We start from the raw sequence: 11,728 nt of genomic DNA, 5'->3' as shown, positions 1-11,728 counted from the left end.
CTGTCTTGTTATTTCATGCGTCTCGGTTTCTCTGTCCCAACCCCACGCACGCATTCGCATCCTGCACACACTACAACCACAAAGTACAACCCACCCATTTCCCCTTTCTTTTTTTTCAAAATTCAAATGCATACGGACTGTTTTTTCTTGTCAATTGGATTTTATTAACAAGTAATGGGGAAACATGTGCGTATAATTACTGGGGTATTGTGAAGTATTTTGAATAAGATGGTGTAGATCTGAAATGATGAGAGATAATTGACTTAGCCTAATGTCTGAATTCATCATTTTATTGCAATTCTGACGCTTATGACAGAATTGGATTTGGTTCAGGAATGAAAGCCATAGGTTGGAAGAAAGCAAATTGTACTTGGGACAGCTTCCACAAAGGGAACATGAAGAATTACCAAAATATATAAAATATGCTTGCATTAAATCCTCATACAAACATAAAGAAACCCATAATAAGTAAATCATCTTTCACAAGTTATGCAAATAAGCCAAATTTGCCGGGTTCATATGCAGATCATTGGGTAGAAATATTAAGTATTGTGCCAATATCAATCAAAATTCATCATCATACAAACAAAAAGGGCATAAAAACATCATACCACAAAAAGTTAACAAACATTCTACTATTAAACATAGAACAGCATGTCGCGAAAAATTTGACAAGATTTCTTTGCAATCACAATCCAGAAGTTAAAACATAAAAAGGATAGGCAATCCAGTTCGGGAACTACACTACAGGGATTAATGTACTTCTTCATAGACATACAATTCTGCAAATTCTACCTGAATTTTGCCACTTGCTGGTTGACTAACATCTCAAGCTAAGCGCTAATAATAGCACAAGGAGGACTATTGTCATTTGATGGCAATCAATGCCACCAAATGCTTCCCACCGATTTCTTCCTTCTCAAGATCGGGATCTTTCGCGTGGAGGTGTACGGCTGTATTGTAAATGATGCACTCAGATGTTAATTAAATACTCAATTACAAAAATGAAAACAAAAAAATAAACCAGAAATATAGCAACCCAGAGTCGGGTTACAAAAAATACAAGGAGAACGCTAACCTGTGATATCTGTCATTAGCAGGACTTTCTCCTCTTCCATAATCAGGACTGTCTCTTCGCTCAGATCTTGAATTTGGTACAGATCCATGTCCATAATCAGGGCTACCCCTATCCCTACGATATGGACTTGGCGAACGTCCACGACCATAGTTTCTATCAGGAGACGCATCCCGACCTCTTCTATCAGGGCTATACCCATTTCTTTTGTCATCATCATCTCGAATTGCATACTCCACCGAAATAACTCGGTCCATGAACTTACTGCATTCAAATTATGATACCAAGTGAGGAAACAACTCCACGATGTGAGAAATCTCAAAGTTAGTTTGGGGGAACTGAAGCATAACAGTAAATAATATTTGTGATTGAAATGAAAGACAGTTAAGCCCATAGGTAACATTCAGCCAAAGATGCCATCTTTCAGTAGCACAACTTTCTTCTGCATTGCAAGTCCTTTCAAGAAAGATTCTTCTTGCACATACACCATAGGCAACAAATTCTTTGTCAAAAAGAGATCCAAACTGACTGTGTCAGTTGCATCTAAACTACTTGTTAACATAGACAGATAAACAGATCTTTCCAGGAGTTTAGACCACATCATGTAGGAAATGCATGCTGCAAGATTTTAGAGAGGGACAGACCTCATGTGTGTTGCTTCTAATGCTCGGGTGGCATCTTCCTGCACCTCATATTGTATAAATGCAAAATTCCTTCTGATTCTTACATTCAATATTCTTCCATATTGTTCAAAATGTCTTTCAAGGTCTCTGGTCCTCGTATTGATAGGGTCGAAGTTAATAACAAACAAAGTTTTTGATGGTCTTGAGTTGGCTGAAGATCGTCTCGAGCTATCAGGCCTTTTGCCACCACGCTCTTGCTGCAGATACACTTGATTAGGTTAATTATGTAAAGGAATCAAATAATCAAACAACCAGCTCCGACAATATACAACACAGAGAAAACCCTGAATACCTTAGTCCACTCAACACGAAGTCGGCGACCCTTTCTACCAAACTCTATCCTATCAAGTTTCCGGATTGCATCCTCTGCGTCGCGCTCATCTTCCATATACACGAAAGCAAAGCCTATAAAGCCACAAAAGTTTAAGAAACCAAGGCATAAGGCTTCAGTTGGCAGACAGATGCAGATTATGTTAAGTTGCCTCCAGTGAAGACACTAAATTACCACATACTGTTGACTAAACCATTGCGACCACACAAACCCCTGCAAATCACAGGGAGAGAGAAGGGAAAAAAATCTGTATGAAGAAAACACAACACCTGCCACTGGATCCGGAATGAACATGATATCTATGTTGAAACATGTCGGAAATTGAAGACTGGGCAAAGTCATGAGGAATGCAAAAGGCAATGGTCTCAGGAAAGTGTAGAATGGTGGGACCATGGCAGATCATATTGGTTCTTTCGAACAAACACAAGAACATGTATCTTGGGCACAAGCCAGAAAATAAACGCAGAGAACCATCCATCGAGGAAGATCATGGAATATCCAAGTAATCCTGCGCCAAAGAAACTATTGAGCTTGGGGGTTTCACTACAGCAAAAAGCGCTTTTTCTGGGAAATAACATGTAAAAACATTTTGTTAACAAAAAGTTGTAAGAAACATATTTACCCTTCTAAAATCAACCAAGGTTCCTTCAAATAACAATGTCACATTATTTGACAAGCAATCATTTATATAATTGATCTGCGGCAGCCATTAACTAATCATAGTTTTAGCAGGCAATGGGAACACACCACCTTCTCCTTTCTCGTTCAACCTCTGCCTGGGCATTTAGTGCAGCGCACTAAAATATTTAGAGAGAAATTATTGCATTGATCAAGAAAGAGTTGGTTAACAATGTAGGTTTCTAGAAAAAGAAAAAGAAGAAATCATTTCAATGATCATCTCATCCATCTTTCTTGCCACAAAAACTCAGTTTAGGGGCCAATGATGGTTTCTTAGAGATAGTGAACGAAGCACTCAGCACAGCTCAGCCAGAACATTTGCTTTTCAGATCCTGAATAGTGCATCCATTATTATCAGCAAACTCCGATTAGGACCTAAACATTTTTCCTCATTTGTTAAGTTCCAAGATGTCAAGACCAACTACAGGGTGACATTAAACTATAATAAACCGTTCAGTGTTTGTTATAGGAGGTACCCCAAAAACGTTAAGAGCAAATAAATTGCAAACTTACCAGATTTCATATCCACCCTATCAACCCTCCCGTATCTTCTGAAAAGACGTTCAACATCAGATTGGCGAGCATCAAACTCCAGGTTCCCACAAAATATAGGCCTCATTATCATGAAAGTTCCTGCAGAAACAAGATTCTTCAAAACCTCCAATTACTTTTCCCACTGTGATAACTAGGAAACCAAATAGCTTGAAGCTAGCCATCAAAAAGATCTAATTTCTAGACAGCAAGAGTCCCACAAAATACTAAGTAGATACAAAATATCTCCACAACAGCAACGGAAAAGATAAAATTAGTTTTGAGTGAAAATTGGAAGTAGAAGTTACTTATCCAAATTTACATAGGATTTTCACCAATCAATGGATCCAACATTATGAGTGACAGATGCGTCAGATTTCATGCCACAAAAGATAATTATGTCATTCTGAAATCCTCGGAATTAAAGCCCCAGAACACAAAACTTGCCAGAAATTTAAAAAAAAAAAAAAACACAAGGAGCATAAGATAATAAATCAAGCTGAGTAGAACTCTAAACTCTTCACAGCATATACTTAAAAATTTAAAACAGCATTTTCAACAATTTTGAAAATAAAAAAAATCACATACCAAAGTACCTAGAAACAAAAAAGGAAAACGTATCGTATAAATCCACAATTTAAGCTGATAACTTATAGATGTGTTTAACATCACAAGCTGCGACTTCAACACATACCTACAAATCAATAATTTTTCAAAACATCAACCTGAAATCCCTATGCAATACACCTGAAACGCTAACCAGCGAGAAAAAGATCAGATCCGGAAACCTCTACCTCCCCAAACACATATACGATTATGTAAATTACGGTAGGAAGACAGAAGCACGCGAGTAGGAAGAAAAGAGTAGCAAGATGTTACCTTCAGGCTTCTTCTGCAGTGGATCGATGTGGAGAAACCCTTTAATTTGTGAAGTCAGAGAAAATTTCAACGCTGAATCTAAACGACAGCATCCCCACGATGGGCTCAAAGTTGGGCCCTCTAGTTTGGGCTCCGAGAGCTTTATGGGCCGCATACTTCAATTGATCCTTTTAAAGTCTTCTTACAATAAAATTCAAATATATCTTAATCTTACATATATATATATATTATATTCTAATTATATGAAATTCCTATAAACAGAACTAATTAATTACATTTGATGATGCCCCTAAAAATATTGGATCAAAATCACAAACAAACAGATCAGCGCAGCTGGCCTACTAGTAAAAGGGCAATGTCCATAAGTAAGGCACACCAACTAAGATGTGTTAAACAACTGCTTATATTTTACATAATATATACTTCAAATGTATCACACAACTTCTTGTAATTACATTAACAACCTAACCAACTATCCTTAAAGTACTAATTTGTATTTTTGTATTCTTTCTTCCAATCCATATGAACATGACCACATTGGAACATATGGTCAATTCCAAATGTTAGTTGCAATAAAAAGGACCATTTAATTATGTATATGAAAGAAACATTTACCAATTGGCAATAAACCAAAGTGTCATGATTTATCTCACGAAGAATTCAACATATTTATAGTGATGGTTACAGTATGAGTGTCTGTTATAGGTCCGGCCAAGCAGGACCGCACATCACACGTCTGCTTAAGTCCAACATCTTGTCCACATTTTTGAAAATTGTATTTGAGCATCGTAGTCTCTTGTCCACATTCTTGAGAATTGTACTTGAGCATTATAACCTCTTGTCCACATTCTTGAGCTTGTACTTGAGCTAATGCTATGAGATCACTGATATTCTTGGGTCAGACAGAAGAGGATTGCATTCTTTTAATGTGTAATGGCAACAAAACTACCAACTTGATGAATTAAGAATGATGACTGGAAAGCAAATAAAAGGTGTAAAATATGTTGCCTGAAACCTCCAAATTAGCGTACTTATGTAAGCACTGTAGTTGCTTTCTGTAGTTTGTGGGGAAAAGCAAAGATCAGACTAGTTAATAATTTGTTTAGAGAGCTGGCAATGACTATTATAAATGGCCAAAAGCTTTCTATATGCTGTTTCTTTGTGTTGGAATTAAGTTGAATAAACTCTTTGAAGTAAAATTTTCCAAAGATCAAAACTGTCTGATCTAGTATACATAACAATAAGCTGATTTTAATATGTTGTTCTTCCAAACGATACATCCCTTTACGCTAATGGAACAACTACTGATCTTTTATTCGCAGAGATGAACTCTGTCAGTTTCTTGTTTTTTCATACTGTACATGTTTTCAGATGTTACATTGAACAGGAGACGTATGCGTTTTTGGACATCAAGGGTTATCAGTAGCTAAAGTAGAGGAACTTTTCAGCTTTTCACCAATCACCATGGGCTGGACGTTCGCTAAAAGTTGGTGGAACCACAACAGAAGAAGAAACTTTGAATCTTTTACTCCTTGATCCCTCAGTTCCAGCTGCAGCACTCATCACCTCAGGGCTGCTAATCCACCCCATCATTTGATCGCCAAAGCCTTGTTCACTTAGACTGTAAACATCGCTCATGTCCGACCCGTCAGAGTCGAAACCATGGTGGTGGAAACTAGCCCATTCGCTGCTGTAGTCGGGGCTTGAGCCCTCCCAAGGAGATGGCTCATCCGGAACATGAGGGACAATGACACTTGGCTGCACCACCTTTTCGATTTTCTTCATATCAACTGGATTTTGTTGGTATTGATTGTAGCCCCTGAAGTGGAAGATACTGGCAAAAGTGAAGTGGTCACTTACTCTACTCTTAGCTGCCTTGTTCTCCGAGTTCCTGGCCATGATACTCTGTAGGTTCTTGCTTAACTTAGCTTTCAGTGAAGAAAAACTAAGTCCATGCCTGATCTCAGATTCAGCCCCATTTGAGTTTGATGACTTGGCTTGGTTTGGGATTGGATTTGCAGAAGCAAAGTTTGTACGTGCATTTTCCCCACGAAGGGCACGAGCCGCCTCATCATAGGCTCGAGCAGCCTCTTCAGGGGTGTCATAAGTTCCAAGCCATAGTCTCACTCGTTGAGACGAGTCCTTGATCTCAGCAACCCATCGACCTGAAGGCCTCTGCCTTACGCCCACAAATCTTCGTGCTGATGCTGACTTTGCAGGTTGCACTTTGCTCGTGGAAAGGGTAGTTTTCGTAGCGTCACATCCATCCATGAGGCACACTATGTTATGAAATCAACTAGGCTGGTTCTGGACCGGGCCTTTTCTTTTGTATGTGAAGTACACATGAGAACAGCTGATCGATCCATCACTCTATTTATATAAGGTAATTCCAAGAGTGAGGGTCATCAAGTGTAATTCTTGCAAAGCTCTTCTCAATTATTTGTTTCTTGTCCACATTTCCATGAACCTGTATCTTGTGCTTAGTTTAATTCCCAAAAACTCAATCAGCTTGGATTCATCTGCAAATGCGTAGCCACTGAAAACTCTGATTAAAAAATGGAAATAGCATCATTTCAAATAAAACAAGAATTTGCTGATTAAAAAACCAGGTTGGGTGGGTGGTTGGCTGCCAACGGACTCGGCTGAACTCGAGATATATTCACCAAACATATACATATGCTTTGCCCTCGGACAAAAACAATATCCTTAAAAAAACAGTTCATTATTTAGTTTAGGAACTGACACACAGACACATTCAGATATCAGCATAAAAAGCATCATTCTATTGTATAGAGTTAGTGAATAAGCGTTAATGGCTTAGAAGTTGTATGAGCCAACGGCTTAAGTAGAAAGAGCTGAACAGCTTAAACTGAGGATAGAATCAGTGAGATACAGACAAATACAGAGGTGCCTTATTTTAGTGGATTATGCTAATGAAGAACGGTTTTGGAACGTTAAATTTCCAAGTTTTAAATCATGGAGGGAAACTTAAGGTTAATTTATTGATGGTGGGGTTTCCCAAATGGATTTTTGCTATTGGAGACGGAACGATTTGTGGGGCTCAAAAAGCAACGTACCGTGTCCTTTGTGATGTTTGTTTCTCTTTGATATAAACGCCCTTGTCATTAATTAATCATGCATTTGATAATTAAAAAACTTTGAGTAATGGAAGTTTGTGAAGTATTTGAAGCAAGGAATTTTGTCCAGTTTCCTCAACTATATTGTCTTGGATTGCGACTCTGCGCATCCAAATGCAGCCTTGGATTCCATACATTTTCATTCCTCTGTGAGTTGAAGAGACAGATTTGTTGCTTAGTAATGTGTATTTGATTGCACAATCTGTGAAAAGCATAAGTACAACATAAGTAATTTTGTCTGATTTTTAACAGCAGTAAGCAGTGAATATGTAAGAAAGTACAATGTTCCCGGGATGGAATTTTAACGTAGCTTGTCCGTTGTACGGCAATAAATCCACTCTATTTCTGTTTATCTTAACAATGGGAACAAAAACACCTTGTCTGTAAATTAATGTGCACTTCCATGCATCAGGTTCTGAACTTCGATAACTTCATAGTTTTAAACAAATGACTTAGTCTCTGTCAAAGATTACACGGATCAAGAGCCGAATGTGGTCAACCTGAATCCTCGGAGGTACTACTTGTTTAAGTTCAGTTCGGCCTCGACTCAATATTAGGCATTCTGTTTAGAGAAACTCAACATACAGTGGCAATTACTATAGATAAACATCATTAATTTGTACTAAGTGAAAAATCTGAACTCATCAGTTTTAACAGGTAGTCTTAGCACTGTGCAGCCTGCATTTGTTGATATTCCATTGGACTTTATAGTATATGATAAAAATTTAATAAACAGGGATTAAATACTCGAGACAACAGGTTACCGTTGGTCAATTCTTAACCACAGTAACTGTAACTTTCAGCAGAAATAACGTTGGCATCATAGAAGAAGGTTATTTAAATATGAAGAAGAGATCTGTGTAGTATCTCAGACAGCCAGCCTGAGACAACATCTGAAAAAGGCAGGGAATATAACAGCTACAGTTAACAATTGAGGTGAATTCTTCAAGTATTTGACAGCTTCTTTAAACAGTAACTTTCAAATCCAGCTTTGCAGGATTGAAGTTTCCACTTCCCTTTATTTATTTAAAGAATAATTAAAGCACAAATATGATAGGCACAGCTCTGAAGAATGCATGACAAGCTCTGAAGAATGTACCAATTACAATTATAGTGCTCTCTATTCAATTTTAGAGAGCAATATAACATTGTAAAATATAAATCAATGATAGTGTTATTCATAGGGATTCTTGAAGGATAATATATAAAACTTTATTTTCACGAAAACTCAAGTTAATTAATTTATAACTCATGTTTTGAGGTGAGTTAAAGAATTTAAATGTAGTGACTCAGTGTAATTTGATTTCCAAAATATTCAAAGAAATATTTTTCTTCAAAAACTTTTATGAGTTAATCATATTTTACAGTATAAACAAAGGCCTAACCCATAACTTGGATGAGGTAGGTCAAAAAGACGGACCAAAACCCACTATGTAGGTGTTGAGTTTTCCGGTTCTTGGACTAGATCAGGCTCCTCAACAGTCTTGTAAGAAAGATTTGGGAAAAGGTTCTTTTTCCCCCCTTGAAGATAAGGACTAGGAGGATAACAAAGTAGGAAGAAAATATTAGCAAGAAAGTTTTTGTCAACATGTAGACTGCACGTGTTGGTTTTTGTATGGTTTGTTCATTCACATAACCATTGAAAATGGTGGCTCATTTTGGGTGAATTTGTAGAAAAGAACATCACATATACATAAGTTTCGTATGGGCTTTTGTACCTAGCACTTGGTAATAATTCATATGACGATTTCATTCAAGAGGTCCAACCAATAGCCATCATTGTTGACCTCCTATGCTTCTACTTTCTTGCAGCTGTGCAGTGTGCCCGACGCTCTCCTTTTGCGTTCCTATATTTCCTGCCTACCCAAAGAAACTCCTCATGTTTATCTGAACAAGGGAAAGATCTGATATGGCCTCATCCAAAAGTAGTAAAACTTACAAAAAGACCTCTGCAGGGCAACATAGTAACGTGCAAGAATCTGTGTCACCATTTCACTTCGTTGAGGAATCACACAGATTCCAACTTTTTTTTTCCCCTAACAGTTTACATATCAACGTGGGACACAAATGAGTATTGGGGGTGGACCCGAGTGAAAATACAAAGTCCACTGGCACAAGCCAAAGAAAAATGGGAAACCTTGTCATTCTCATCCATTTCTTGGTCTTCACTCAGAGTCCACTCAAAGGGGGTTAGGATTCCATATTGGGCGTGGGGCAGAAGTCGTGTTTTGCTGTTTGCCAATTTCACTTCTTGGTTCTGTGAATTGTAGATCTCCCACTTGTTGCTGAATCTTAATGAGTATCTGATTTCTTTTTTTCTTTTTTTTTTCTCCTTCTTTCAAGAGATTTTCTTTTTACTTGTGAATCACATACTGTTCCTATTCTTGACCATTCACTCATTTGGCTTCTTGTTGCTATTTCTAGTCATGTGGGTGTGGGATTGTCTGATTATTGACTTCCACAGATCCCAACAGCTTCTACCATTTCGTGGAAATTCTTGATATTGGGCTCTTTTTACCTATTTTACATTCTCCATTGTTGAGTTGCCACGAAAGCTTATGCTTATATGATGTCTCTTTGAATTGGGATTTCTTGTTTAAGGTTGACTTTGACAGTAATGATCTGAGGGCTTGTCATCCAAACATGAATCTTGATCTGGGCATTTCTTTTGGCTGGTTCTTCTTTTACAGTTCATCTATATAGTTGACATTGCTGAGAACTTGGCCTGAATAAATAGGAGTGTTTGATATGTTTGGCTCAGGCATGAATCTGATTACAACAATTATTGGGTTTGGGATGAGTGCAACTTTCATTGTCTTTGTTTGTACTAGACTGATTTGTGGGAGGCTCCGCCGGATTGAGGAGCGGCAAATGTTCGAGATCGACTCAAGAATTGATCTTGAGCTGGTATGTCTTTTCTGCATTCTTGGCTCTTCTTTGGGCAAGAGTTCCCAAATATGAGTGACAATTTGTCTCTGTATCCTCCGTTTGTCTTAGCTTGACTAGAGCATATAATTTGGTTATTTTCTGTATAACAGTTAGCTTACTTCATATAGCATTAAGGGCTTCATAGTCCTGATACTTTCCGTGTGTATCGTTCCCTAATGCCTTTTCGATTTGGTCGTGATGGTGTGATTGGATATGTTAGAGGTTGATACAGAATTCATGGCCCGGCTTGCTTCTCTTTAACTGGATCTATGTTCACATGCTCTATATTCTAATCTGATGGAGAAACACTTGTTTGCCTTGCCCTCTGATTTTATGGTATAGTATGTTGTAGATAGCGACTGCAGTTGTCCATTACCGAGTTTCAAGTTGTTGTCAACATGTAGTTTTATGTTACTATTAGAACTTGATTTCTTAATTTTAGAACAGCAGTATTCACTTAACTAGTTGTCTTAAGAAATTTATCTTTTAATACATGTTCATGTGCATTCAAAGATCGATTGTACTACTCTTACAATATGTTGATGTTTCGCGATAGCTTTGGTCAAGTTGCCGCTTGTGGAGATTAATCAATGCAGTAATCTTTTATATTTTGGCAGCCAGAACATCAGATTAACGGTCTTGAACCAGTTGTAGTTGCTGCAATTCCCACAATGAAGTTCAGCCGTGAAGCATTCAGTTCAATGGAAGATGCGCAGTAAGTCCTATCCCACCTGGTTATCAAGAAAGGTCCATAAGTTGCATTCGGCCTGAATTTCATCAATAACTGCAGATTTTCATATGTATTACTTTCGAAATGCAGATGTACCATATGTTTGGCAGAATACCAAGAGAAAGAAGTCTTGAGAATAATGCCAAAATGCGGCCACAGTTTTCACCTGTCTTGCATCGACGTATGGCTGAGGAAACAGTCGACATGTCCAGTATGCCGTCTCTCAGTACACGACTCTGTTGAAAGAAAGCACGTCACTTCAGCTACTCTCTCTACGGCCGAATCATTTGACAGTTCTGAGATTACACTTGAGCATTCCCAGCAATGGCTGCTCCCAACGTTTGCACGTGCAGAGGGTAATGAAAGCAGCCAAATACATGCAGATTCCATTTCCATTGAAGTGGACTCTGGTGTTTCTAGAGAAGCGTCATTAAGGCCATCGTCGTAAGAGCAACAAGATCAAGATTTTAAGCGGCTGAAATTTCACAAAGAAGAAGATTCTATAGAGCGTCTGTATATAAATTTTGGAGTATGGTTTTTCCATCATTTTTTTTTTCGATTTTTAAGGTTGAATTCTTGAAGGGCTTAATCATATAATGCTGAAATTATTACACATCAGAATTCTTTCTACCAGATACATGGATTTTGAGATGAATGGCTTCAATATAAAGATGATTGTTGGGAGAAATGTGTGTTTGATATCCCAAACATAGGATCTTGCAAGCATTTGGGCACTGAAACAGAGGGGTTCTTTGG

The 11,728-nt window shown here is 37.9% G+C and overlaps 3 protein-coding genes across 7 annotated transcripts; 1 reads left to right on the top strand and 2 right to left on the bottom strand.

Moving 5' to 3' along the window:
* Positions 1-620: 620 nt before the first annotated feature.
* On the bottom strand, positions 621-4,277 carry LOC105171924 (serine/arginine-rich splicing factor RS41). Of its 5 annotated transcripts, XM_020697003.2 has the most exons (7): positions 3,993-4,147; positions 3,281-3,400; positions 2,359-2,597; positions 2,051-2,163; positions 1,720-1,955; positions 1,079-1,339; positions 621-953 (listed from the first exon to the last, which is right to left on the bottom strand). In XM_020697003.2, the coding sequence occupies exons 3-7, from the start codon at positions 2,480-2,482 to the stop codon at positions 920-922; spliced, it is 768 nt and encodes a 255-aa protein (XP_020552662.1). In that variant the 5' UTR covers positions 2,483-2,597; positions 3,281-3,400; positions 3,993-4,147; the 3' UTR covers positions 621-919. The 5 variants fall into 5 exon arrangements, with proteins under 5 accessions (XP_020552662.1, XP_011091491.1, XP_011091508.1 ...); XM_011093189.3 differs by lacking the exons at positions 2,359-2,597; positions 3,993-4,147 and adding an exon at positions 4,178-4,277; XM_011093206.3 differs by lacking the exon at positions 2,359-2,597 and having other exon boundaries at positions 3,993-4,146.
* Positions 4,278-5,408: 1,131 nt separating this feature from the next.
* On the bottom strand, positions 5,409-6,533 carry LOC105174306 (uncharacterized). Its single transcript, XM_011096363.2, has one exon. It carries the CDS (start codon positions 6,446-6,448, stop codon positions 5,630-5,632), a length of 819 nt encoding a protein of 272 aa, XP_011094665.1. The 5' UTR covers positions 6,449-6,533; the 3' UTR covers positions 5,409-5,629.
* Positions 6,534-9,112: 2,579 nt separating this feature from the next.
* On the top strand, positions 9,113-11,660 carry LOC105171916 (RING-H2 finger protein ATL39). Its single transcript, XM_011093177.3, has 3 exons — positions 9,113-10,221; positions 10,860-10,957; positions 11,063-11,660. The coding sequence occupies exons 1-3, from the start codon at positions 10,063-10,065 to the stop codon at positions 11,418-11,420; spliced, it is 615 nt and encodes a 204-aa protein (XP_011091479.1). The 5' UTR covers positions 9,113-10,062; the 3' UTR covers positions 11,421-11,660.
* The last annotated feature ends 68 nt before the right edge of the window (positions 11,661-11,728 follow it).

The sequence above is a fragment of the Sesamum indicum genome, linkage group LG1, assembly GCF_026168435.1.
Source record: "Sesamum indicum cultivar Baizhima isolate 11 linkage group LG1, ASM2616843v1, whole genome shotgun sequence".
Lineage (NCBI taxonomy): Eukaryota > Viridiplantae > Streptophyta > Magnoliopsida > Lamiales > Pedaliaceae > Sesamum > Sesamum indicum.
The sequence above is the reverse complement of the archived record's forward strand: the minus strand, read 5'-3'. Positions and strand labels throughout refer to the sequence as shown.

Excerpts from the sequence above, each read along its gene's own strand:
- LOC105171916 (XM_011093177.3), top strand. The coding sequence starts at position 10,063 with ATGTTTGGCTCAGGCATGAATCTGATTACAACAATTATTGGGTTTGGG. Across the intron at positions 10,222-10,859 it reads CAAGAATTGATCTTGAGCTG|CCAGAACATCAGATTAACGG; the intron begins GTATGTCTTTTC and ends ATATTTTGGCAG. Across the intron at positions 10,958-11,062 it reads AGTTCAATGGAAGATGCGCA|ATGTACCATATGTTTGGCAG; the intron begins GTAAGTCCTATC and ends TTCGAAATGCAG.
- LOC105174306 (XM_011096363.2), bottom strand. The coding sequence starts at position 6,448 with ATGGATGGATGTGACGCTACGAAAACTACCCTTTCCACGAGCAAAGTG.
- LOC105171924 (XM_020697003.2), bottom strand. The coding sequence starts at position 2,482 with ATGGTCCCACCATTCTACACTTTCCTGAGACCATTGCCTTTTGCATTC. Across the intron at positions 1,956-2,050 it reads TTCGTGTTGAGTGGACTAAG|CAAGAGCGTGGTGGCAAAAG; the intron begins GTATTCAGGGTT and ends GTGTATCTGCAG. Across the intron at positions 954-1,078 it reads GCTAATGACAGATATCACAG|CCGTACACCTCCACGCGAAA; the intron begins GTTAGCGTTCTC and ends TTTACAATACAG.